At 47.0% G+C, this 11,771-nt stretch overlaps 1 protein-coding gene across 1 annotated transcript; it reads right to left on the bottom strand.

The window, feature by feature from the left end:
* Positions 1-577: 577 nt before the first annotated feature.
* Positions 578-7,626, bottom strand: LOC144128305 (uncharacterized). The gene is made up of 2 exons (XM_077661622.1): positions 7,537-7,626; positions 578-6,887 (listed from the first exon to the last, which is right to left on the bottom strand). The coding sequence occupies exon 2, from the start codon at positions 6,819-6,821 to the stop codon at positions 1,371-1,373; it is 5,451 nt and encodes a 1,816-aa protein (XP_077517748.1). The 5' UTR covers positions 6,822-6,887; positions 7,537-7,626; the 3' UTR covers positions 578-1,370.
* Positions 7,627-11,771: the final 4,145 nt, after the last annotated feature.

Raw genomic sequence — 11,771 nt, 5'->3', positions numbered from 1 at the left:
TCCATTTCTTACTGTAACATGATCATGCTTCAGTACTCAGCTGACAAAAAGCAACAAGGATTCTGAGCCTGGCAGGCATTAAAGAGCTAATTTACAGTCACTATTATTATGACTAGTAGTTCGAGAAATGGTACTTAAGCACCTCTCAAATAGCCAATTAACAACTGTCTTCAGAAGACAAACAGCAGGCTTCTCTTTTTAAATACCTGCTGCAATCCTGGTAGCTATGTCGAACAGTGAAGACCACACAAATGGTATAGCACTGCAGACAATGTGCAATAAGCCCACAATACCTTCCCAGAGACATACACCATCGCTGTAAGTACACGACAAAACCTAGCACAGAACATAGCAGCCAGTCTTTAAAAAACTAGGGTACAAGCTCCCAAACGCAAAATCTAAAAATTAAAAACCGGCCCCTGTAGCCTGCAAATGAGTTCCACCGAGAGGCACTGCACATACTATCACACACTATCTGCAAAATTGCTTGAACGTGACCACTGACTGCATTTACAGGATAGACATGGTAAGAACTGTGAAATGAGCAGGAGGTAAATAAAAGTAAAATTTAGAGGGTGACAAATGCATCACAATTTATGTGTCATTGTGGAAATGGTCCAAGGCCAAATAAGACATTGGCCCAGCCAGCTACAAAGAAACCCCAGTATGTAAACTTCCACAGCACACTGAAGATAGTGTCAGGGCTCACCAAATGCCGAAATGAAAATTTTTTCATCAATGTTTGCGTGAAGGATGAAAAAAACTATAAAGGCATTAAGCCACAGTGCGGCAAACTACATGTGGCTTGAGTTGCTCAGGCACAGGTGTCCCAAATGACCAAAATCAAGACAACCAATATATGAAACTTGTGCATATATTCAGATATGCCCAAACAATACTGCGTATCAGGAGAATGATGGTAAAGAAAAACAGCCAGGGACAGAAAGTAACTAATAAACAATATATCTTTTCCATGTGAAACAATGCACAAGCATATCCAACTCTACTCCGAGTAAGCCACAAGGAATCAGTTCCATAAAACATTGGAGAAGCTGCAGAAATAAACCATAGCTAATCTGTCGAGCCACTACATCAACTTTTCCTTTTCACTAAATGTGAGGCGATCTGAAGAAAATAACCATAGTGCAACTGTGTACACAAAAAGAATGTGCACCAAACTGTCACGGACTACGGGAACAGAGGAATGCAAAATATTAAAAACAAAAGTAACATTACATACATTGAGGGCAGTTAAAATTCTCTCCCGCCAACATAAAAATTTGTACAAAATTTACATTCACCCAGTGCAGATGGCTTTCGAAGTTAGATGACAGGAAGCATAAAAAAAAATGAAGCAACCTGCACAGCAATCATTGCACAGTTGAATATGGCTTCCTGATAATATCAGAAAGATCAGTGGAAGAGCAGCTAGCTGAGATGTCCTTGACTTTGCAGCGCTCTTGTGCATCAGATATTAAAGCACGCCACTCTTCGGTGTCCTTGAGGGAGTCAAGATGTCCACAAATAAACAAAGCCTTCTTGGCTCTTGTAATGGCAACATTTAGTCTTCGCGCATCAGCGACAAAGCCAATGCAGCCTCTCGGATTGTGAGCTCGCACACATGAAAAGACAATGACATCCCTCTCCTGGCCCTGAAAACCATCCACAGTGTTCACATTGACAGTAGCAGCCAATCGTGGTAAAATATCCTGAAGCTGTTCCACAATCGCCGTCTTCTGAGCCTGATATGGTGTGATGACACCGAGTGACACATCTGGTCCAGCAAGCATAGAGATAGCAAGGCAAAGACGTGCAACAAAGGCAGCCTCACCATGATTCAGCCAGGACGTGCTGGAGGCCTCATTAGTCTCCGGGCTGTCACTAATGTTAAAAACAAGATATGGAGTCAGAGAAAATGATGCATATTTAGCGTCTAACCCTGCAATTGGTCGAAGTTTTCCGCTATAAAAGTTCGATGACGGAAAAAGGCAAATCTCTGAATGCATTCGTCGCTGCTCAGTTAGAATGAAGACAGGATTGGAGTCAGCTTCTAGCTGTAAGTAGTTGTAGAAACGCTCAAACAGGGATTCCTGAAAGCCACGATCCACAGCATCTTGCGACAATACTGTGGCTGGCAGCTGCATGGGGTCACCAACAAGAATAAGCCTGCTGGTTGGGTACTGCAAGCAGAGGAGTGCTTCTACTTCTGTACACTGTGTGGCTTCATCTACAATGACACACGAGAAACTGTAGCCACTGCTGTGGCCAAAAGCCTCTTCCATAAGGCGGCTACGACAGCTGTTCAGTGTGGACAAAACAACATGCGCACCCCGCAGGATTGCAAGTTTCCTCTCATTGATGCTTCGACCTAGTCGGCCAGTGGTTTCAATTATCTTTTTCTTCTCTCTAGTCTGTAGAAGCTGAGCCTTCAAATGGTTAGTCTCAAATTCAAGGCGCCTCAATATTTTATTGTCAGTGTCGGAATGACGCATGAGCTCAGTCTTTTTCTGGGCACACTTCTTCATTTCAAGCTCCAAAAAATTTATAGTTTGCTGAAGCTCATTGATGCGCTCATTTTCTTCTTTTTGAATGTTTTTCTGAAGCAGCTCGTCAAGACAGATTCCACGAACTTCTGAGTGAACCATCCTGTCTTGGCCAATGCGGACTACTTTTAAAATCTGTTCTGGGGGCACTTTTAACCTGTACTGCCACTGCCTGTGAAACAAAAGCCGACGGCCAATTTCATCAACAGCAGCATTGGACGGTGCCACTAACAGCACTGTCTGCTTGCTATTCCTGCAAAGAAGCTCCGTCACTATGCCAACAATAGTGTGGGTCTTCCCTGTGCCAGGTGGGCCATGCAAGAGCACAGTTCTAGCTTCAGTGCCTGCAGTGTTAACAGCAGCAACAGCAGAACTGATCACTTCATGTTGCTCATCACTGAACGTATTCCTGAAACCCGACTTCATAGGGCTTCCCTTGCCGCACCAAAAATTAGAAACATTAGGCCTGGCAATACACTGGGCAAAAGCAGATTTTTCGAGCAGAGACACAGCTTCCATCTGGCGCAGAATGGGAGAGATCTTGCTCACTACAGACAAGCGCTGCACCTTTCCAAAATCGAGGGTCACAGGCCTAGCTTTTACCTGAATCTTTAGGGTAATAGGAGTGCACCCATCCGTGTACACATTTTCCAACAACTTGGGAAGTGCCGTTTTATGTGTACGAGGGTCCTTTAGAAACTTGTGCTCCATCACAAAGCCAAATACTGGCATTGCAGCACTCCTCTTGTCTTGAATGCGCAGGTCCAGTCGCACCAGGTGGCCTTCGATTGGATACAGAAACTTCTGCATCTGCTGCGGAGTGGCCACAACCACACAGGTGAGGATCATCAGTTCTCCGGGAGGGCACACATGCCTGACGACAGCGGAATTGTAGATCATGCGGGAGGTGCGTGAAAAAAAATCACGCCAATCGTGGAAGATATGCTGCCAGATCTCAACGCACAGGAAGTAGTAGCTTATCATCTTGTACTCCTCCAGGTTGCTATACATAGTGCGCTTGCGACGGAACTTCTGCATGTCCACCAAAGGAGGCAACACCAAGGATTCCAGCTGCTCCTTTAGCCACTGCACCTTCCAGTTAAGAATGTTCAAAATAAAGACATCTAAGTTAGCCTTACACTTCTGGATTTTGTCAAGCCTCTTCCTCTTCAAGGATGCCCGAACACGTGCCGCAAACTCTGCTCTCTGTTCATCCGTTTTATTACTGGTATGTTCAATATGAAACCGCACGCGCGTCTTCCTCTCCGTCAGTTCTATGTCCATGGGCTCAGGAAGCTGGTCAACAGGCGATGGCACAAGAGGTGGAGCTGGAGGCACTTCATCCTCTGCATGAGCAACTGCGGCATCAACGGGTGGACGTTTTGCCACTCTTGAAATGCGCAGAGCCTGCTTGAATGCTGGTACTGCAAAGCATGGCTCCTCTTGTGGTGATGTCTCGCCTTTTGAGGAATTAGCAAGCACAGGGACAGTAGCCTGCACCTCCAGTGATGGACTTGACTGCCTTGCTGTTTCACTAGAACCATCACTTGATCTTGCTTTCACTGAAAGGGCCTGGACAGTATTCAAAGGTCTGACTGACCGGCTGTGCCTTTTCTTCAATGCACTTGTAGCAGCATCCAAACTCTCTTGTGTATTCAGCAGGTGCACAGTGCGAGACTGGAACCTCTCCTTATAGTGGGACTTCTTGGAGCTTTCTTCACCTCCTACACCACTGCTTGGCTTTTGCAGCATCTCGCCACGTTTTTTTTGCACTGCTGATCCGCCTCCTGCCATTGGGACCCTGTGCTTCATTGTCTTCATAAGCTTGTCCCTCAGGCTTCCTTTCTTCTTTGGGCTTCCTGGTAGTCTGTCGGCATAGTTAGGTTGGCACCTAACAGAAGAGGACAGAGAGCTGCTTCTGCCTGCCACTACTGTACTTGAGGTTTTCATTTTTTTTGCAGGAACAGGTGGTTCATCATAAAAGTTTTGTGACAACTCGGGAAAGAAGTCATCTTCTGGTTGGCCTTGATCAGCTGAGGTGGTTTCCTCAGGCTCTGGGTCATTCCAAACAAGCCTCTTTTCAAGCTCCTTGTCTTCGCCTAGTGATGGTGCTGGTTCAACATTTCCCTCTCCAGGCAAGTCATCCAGACAACGACTTACCCATGGCATGGTATCCTCAACATCATTGCCGATGGACTCTTCCACTTCCGGTTCTTCCTTGATTTTAAAGTCTATCAGTTTAGAATCCTCATCTTCTGAATCAGACAGAATAATTATTACATCATTCTGAGAAAATTGAACTTCCTGACTGCCATCATTATGAAGTGCACCCCGATTCTCTTGAGCTGACTCTACCTCATTTTGCTCAATGTCATCTTGATCAGCCTCATCATCTTTGCTGGAGCTCTCTTGGTTACTCACAAAATCAGACAGAGGTAGTTTGGTTAGCACACTCTCAAGCCTCTGAACCACAACACTACAGTGCTTAACCTTAGAAGACAAGTCTGTTTCTTTGGATGCAGTGCACTGTTTTGCGTCGCTGTCAACCTTTCGGGATGGGCTGCCTGCTGAAAAACTATCTTGTACATTCTTTGCAAAAGCAACACTGGAAACTTTTTTTGGCATGTCACTGACAAATGGATTATGAAACATCTTACTATTACTGTCGCAAAGCACAAGCTCCTTCTTCACATAAACGCTCGTACTACACATTTCTGGGGCTCCAGCTGACTGTAAAGGACCTTCTTCACTTTCTTTAACAATACAGTTCAAATCAGAATGACTGCTGCTGGCACTACTGTCAGTGAACACAGGCTCCTTCTTCACAGGAACATTTGTAGCACACTTTTTTGGCACTGATTTGGTCTGTAGGGAAGCAGCAGCTTCACTTTCCCTGTTAGCAGCAGCCATTGCATTACAGTTCTGCGGGTATACAATATCATGTTTCCCTATGTCCCCACCAGCTTTGTCTAGGGGCATGCTGTACACATGAGCATGAACTTCATCCTTCTCCACAGCAGCAGTTGCACAAGCTGGTGATTCCAACCTCCGATTAAAACCACTTTGCGCGGGTATATCACAGGAAACCTCGCCTTGATTATGATGAATTCTAAGTCTGCTCATTTCACTGGAAATGGGATTTTCTGGATCCTCCTTGATATTTTTTGGCACATGTCCTGCTGCAGCTCCACGAACGTCAACTTTTTCTGGATCTTCCCTGATAGACGCTGGTATGCATGCTGGTGCATCTTCCTTGATATGTGTTCGTACGTATGCCGGTGCATCTCCAGAAACTCCTCCTTTCTGAGCAGTGTGTGCCGATTCTTGCCTCTTAATCTCAGGCAAGCGTACAAACGCAGAAAGTCCTCGATGGGTGTCTGATACAGGTTGGTGTTCAAGGTTTCTTTCAGTAGCGGGCTCACGTATTGCATTCGCTGATGAACCTAAGATGTTTGCTGTCTTGTGAACAGTCGAGGTGCTAGAGGATACACTTGATTCCCAGGCATTCTTCTCGGTTTCGACTTTAATTCTTAAACGTTCCCCTTGCTCAGTCCCAAGAGCAGGGACAGCCAGGCCGGTCTCGGGTATTTGCTGCCTCAAAAGTGTGCTGTTGACGTGCAACACGCCGGCTCTGTCCGTTTTCGAAATGCCAGTACACGCAGACGGAAAGACCTGCCCGGCAGACGCCGGCGAGCTACCGAGGTGAGAGCCACTCTCTGAGTCTGAGTCAACGTCCTCCTTTTTCACCTTGACAGGTGGGCAAGCGTCTTCAGCCAGGGGTAACGACGTGGAACTATCTGGGGACTCTTCACGGCTTGCACTCCTTGCTGAAGCCGCGAGGCGCCTGTTAGCGGGAACAACTTCTGTGACCATGACATCATCGTCATCATCGCTTAGCAGGATGGCACTCGACGACACATCGGGTAAACCGTTGCTCGGGGCGACGGCAGCACTGTTCTTCTTTAACGTAAACACGAACACGTCCTCGGCGCACGGAGCAGGCTTCCCGAAACCGATGACATCGCCTTCCCGAAGAGGCACAGGCATGGCAGGCGTTATTTTTTCACCATTGACAAACACGCCGTTGTGGCTCCGAAGATCGGTGACTTCTAATGTTCCGTCGCTGGAGCTTCTAAAGCAAGCATGCTGGCGGCTGATGTTGCCGGCGTCAATGCGATACTTGAGCTCAACATTGCGTCCAATCACGACGTTGTCACGGTCTAGAACTATAACACGGCTGTCTTCACCGCACCGAACAAGGCGCCAAACGTCACCCATAGCGCAACGGATTGATGTCGTCCTCTGTCAAAGACACATCTGTGAATGTGTTGTCGCCTCCGATATCTGCAAACAACAAACATACTCAACAATACTGTCAAACGCCATTCTAGACGGACTCAGACGCACAGTTCTCAACACGAACGCTTTGAGCGACGGCAACCGACGCGAGCGTTCGAGCACGTATAATTCTAGGCCCGCACCGGTTCAACCAAAAAGCATTCAGATTCACCGCGATGTATTAGAATCACAAATTACACCTAAATAAATTAGGCGACATTAACTGTGCGTAACAAAGCATATCAAATAGCGTACAGTTATTTCAAAATAAAATTGACTGCAAGCAGGTAGCAAATTGTCGTGCCATCTATGTTTAAAACGAGTAAACCGCCTGGACTACATTCGGTGCATTCTTCGGCTGTGCCTTTTTATTTGCGCTAATTGTTCACTGCAAATTAGTGGTAATATAGGTGTTTAAAAATGCCCATGAAGTATTTTATTCAGCAATCATTTGTAAAGCTCTTGGCAGTATCTAAATAATTCGCGGTTCAAAGGATACAATCGTAGAATTTCACATACAGTATTGTGCGTTTTTATCGCTGACACTCAAAACTTTCCCCGCCTCAACCGCTGGCTCGTTTGCGGTGAAACTGCACACAGAGCTTGTGTATTATGGTAACTTTTGTATCGTAGCAAGTTTGACAACGTTACTTACTTAGTTGAGCCGTGCATGATGCGAAAGCATAATCGTCTACGTAGAGATCGGCAACCAAAACCCGCAGACGACGCTTTTTCGCTGAAGGGCTGCAGTGGCGCCATCTGTTTGCGGTAGCGCAAAGCGTCACGACAAGGCCGTCGAGGAGAGCGTTGCAAGGAGCGCGGGCCGTTTGAATATGCCGTTCCTGTCGTTTCGTCTGCTTCTACTGAAGCGCTTACAACATTTTCGACTAATTAAGCGGAAAATATCAGAACAAATGATTTAACGAGGCTTTACCTTTTAATGAATATTGTTTGCAATGCTCGCCTAGGCGGCCATGTCGTGACGGTTTCCACTGCCCAAAACAGAAGCCCAACGCCGCCCTTCAGCGAAAAAGCGTCGTCTGCGGGTTTTGGCTCAGTGGTTAGGGCGCTCGACTACTGAACCGGAGTTCCCGGGTTCGAACCCGACCGCGGCGGCTGCGTTTTTGTTAGGGCGCTCGACTACTGAACCGGAGTTCCCGGGTTCGAACCCGACCGCGGCGGCTGCGTTTTTGTGGAGGAAAAACGCTAAGGCGCCCGTGTGCTGTGCGATGTCAGTGCACGTTAAAGATCCCCAGGTGGTCGAAATTATGCCGGAGCCCTCCACTACGGCACCTATTCTTCCTTTCTTCTTTCACTCCCTCCTTTATCCCTTCCCTTACGACGCGGTTCAGGTGTCCAAAGATATATGAGACAGATACTGCGCCATTTCCTTTCCCCAAAAAACCAATTATTATTATTATTATTTTGGCTCGCGCCAACGATATATGAGACAGATACTGCGCCGTTTCCTTTCCTCAAAAACCAATTATTATTATTATTATTATTTGGGTCGCCGATCTCTCGTAGACGCTTACGTTTTCGCATCATGTGCGCCTGAACTAAGTAAGTGCCATTGTCAAACTTGCTACGATACAAAAGTTACCATAATACGCAAGCTCTGTGTGCAGTTTCACCGCAAACGAGCCAGCGATAAAAACGCACAATACTGTTTTTATCGCTGACACTCAAAAATTTCCCCGCCTTAACCGCTGGCTCGTTTGGCCGAGTGGCTTCTCCAATTCAGCTCATTTCGTCTGCTTTCGGGACTCTCTGAAAGCATCGGAGGGTGACACCACGAAGTCCTGAGCTGCTGTTCTCGTTTAATTTCGTTGTGTGGTGCGAACTTTTTATTCTTCCCTGCTGTTTAGACGTCTTTTGTTGCACTGTGTTGTGTGTTGAGCTGCGGTATGCCAACTTAGAGTGCGAAAGAGAAAGCTGCGGCAGTGGTGTGGCTAATTCAGAGAAACTCAATGCACTAAGTCCGCAAACAATTTATGGTGCGGTTTCGTCGGCGGCCACCGTCTCACACAGCCGTTTCGGAATGGCGCCATAAGTTTGAAGACACTGGATCCGTGAATAGGCAAGCAAGAAAAGATAAAGGAAAGGGACACCGTGGAATCGGTGATGCGGTTGAGGGGGTCTTTGAAACCAACCCTCGTATGAAATGCACCCGTGCTGGGCTTCTTTTCGGCGTAGCCCCATCGACGGTGAGCCGAGCACTTCAGATTAAAGGATGGCGTCCGTACAGGGTGCGTGTACACCAGCACTTAAGCCCAGCAGACAAAGCCCAGCGGGTCTCATTCTGTCGCTCAGAGCAGCAGAGACTGGCAGCAGATCCTGGACGCCTCGATTTTTTGATGTTCGGCGACGAGGCTGTTTTTCACCTGGACGGCCAAGTAAAGCGGCAGTGCACACCTTTCAGGTCGAAAAACAACCCGCATTTCACTCACACCAGGGCCGTGAACTCGCCACGCACTGTTGTCTGGTGCGCAATTTGGCGAGAGGGAGTGGTCGGCCCGTTCTTCTTTGAGGGCACTGTGACTGCTGACTCTTATCTGCGCCTGTTGAAGGAACGATTTCTGCCGGAGCTGGTGGAGTACCACATGCAGCAGCAGCTGTGCATCTTCCAGCAAGATGGCGCCCCTGCTCTCTACGCAAGCAAAGTTAGACAATGGCTCAATGAAGAATTTCCGGGCCGGTGGATGGGGCGTGGGTGGCCCAATATGTCTTGGCCACCGCGACCGCCAGACTTGACGCCGTGCGATTTTTTCGTGTGGGGATACATAAAATCGCGCGTCTACAGTGCTGGAAGCCTTCACAGTGTTGAGCGTCTTCAGGAGCATATAAAAAAAGAATTCGACACGATAAGCGAGGACATGAGAGCTGCAGTGTTCAAGCGAATACGCTCACAGGTTGCAGCGATGCATAGACGCTGCAGGAGGCCACTTTGAGGATTGATTGCTTTGCAGCCTGAACGTCTTTTACTTGCCAGCTTTCCAACCAATGCAGCTGCAAGGGTGAGTCGGTGGCAGATCATTCTTAAAACAGTTCAGAAAGATACGGACACATGGACGGAACGTACACACGAGCGTACGGCGTGTACTGCCAATAAATTAGTATTGTTTATTTCAACAGCTCACACCATTCCCTTCCGACTACGGAGCGTCCTGCGAGAAAAAGAGCCGTTCTTCCGGCCTAATGTGTGTATATCGTTTTAATAGGGCAAATGATGAGATATGCCTGGAATTGGTTTGTTTTTCAGTGCTATAATTTGAAAATACTTAAGATGAAGTAAATGCCGAACGGCATATTCAAAGGGACCCGCCGCGGTGGCTCAGTGGTTAGGGCGCTCGACTACTGATCCGGAGTTCCCGGGTTCGAACCCGACCGCGGCGGCTGCGTTTTTATGGAGGAAAAACGCTAACGCGCCCGTGTGCTGTGCGATGTCAGTGCACGTTAAAGATCCCCAGGTGGTCGAAATTATTCCGGAGCCCTCCACTACGGCACCTATTCCTTTCTTCTTTCAGGCCCTCCTTTATTCCTTACCTTACGGCGCGATTCAGGTGTCCAACGGTGTATGAGACAGATACTGCGCCATTTCCTTTCCCCAAAAAAACCAATTATTATTATATTCAAAGGGCCCGCGCTCCTTGCAACGCTCGCCTCGGCGGCCTAGTCGTGACGCTTTCCGCTACCGCAAACAGATGGCGCCACTGCCAGTTTTCAGCGAAAAAGCGTCGTCTGCGGGTTTTGGCTCGCCGATCTCTCGTAGACGCTTACGTTTTCGCATCATGTGCGCCTGAACTAAGTAAGTACCATTGTCAAACTTGCTACGGTACAAAAGTTACCATAATACGCAAGCTCTGTGTGCAGTTTCACCGCAAACGAGCCAGCGGTTGAGGCGGCGAAATTTTTGAGTGTCAGCGATAAAAACGCACAATACTGTGTGTGTATATATATATATATATATATATATATATATATATATAATGTGTAAATGTCCTAAAATACTTTATAAACTGAAGAGACTTTTCTGCTTGCTCATGGCTCATGTTGTGACGCTTGGTATATTGTATTGGTATCTAACGTGTCGTCTGCACAAGCAGACAACGGCAAGTCGATAAGCTAGAGCCAATTCCTTGAAAATGTTGTATAAAAGCAGACATAGCGTCAAAGCTGCGCAGAGTCATGTTTTACTCATATTTTGAAACTACGTAAAAAAACTGACAAAATTCTAGCAAAAAACGCAGCCGCTCTACCAAAATGACAGGAAGTAACTCGTTCAGCCAACCAAACCATGTAGCGCCAACAAAGTGCTCATTTTACCATAAACGTGCACAGTAAAGTAAAAACATATTACTCCATTAGCGTATGAAGCATTCAAAATGTATATCTTTCTGTATATTGCAGCTGACGACTGTTAACTATGTGTTAAAATTTCCCGCTTTCGGGCTTCATCCCGTAGGGCACTGATTTGGTGGTAGCGGTGCTAAACACCAATGGCATTTTGGTATTTAAAGGGCTCGGTGCAAGAAGCCCTCATCTGCTAGCCACATTTCACCCTTGATGCCAAGGAAAATATCTTGTTGCCCTTCAGCTCGTAACAATTTGAGCTATGTTGTGAGGCGCCATTCTAACTTCAATGAAACTATTATAACAGTTATAAATATTAGCAATTATAACTTTGCTGCTTCAAATAAGACAGTAACGACCACCTGAAAAAACACAAGTGGCCACGCCGCTTAACGCCCCTTGAACTCAGTAGCAGACGACGCGCTTAGCAGCAATCAGCAGCGCCTCTACAGTTAGCGCATGGGTGGCGCCATCTGTAAAGCAACTTTGACTCATCACGTTTGTCTGCAAAACAACCTACCAGGTGGCGTTAGCATT

This window comes from Amblyomma americanum, chromosome 4 (assembly GCF_052857255.1).
Source record: "Amblyomma americanum isolate KBUSLIRL-KWMA chromosome 4, ASM5285725v1, whole genome shotgun sequence".
Taxonomy (NCBI): Eukaryota; Metazoa; Arthropoda; class Arachnida; order Ixodida; family Ixodidae; genus Amblyomma; species Amblyomma americanum.
The sequence above is the reverse complement of the archived record's forward strand: the minus strand, read 5'-3'. Positions and strand labels throughout refer to the sequence as shown.

Excerpts from the sequence above, each read along its gene's own strand:
- LOC144128305 (XM_077661622.1), bottom strand. The coding sequence starts at position 6,821 with ATGGGTGACGTTTGGCGCCTTGTTCGGTGCGGTGAAGACAGCCGTGTT.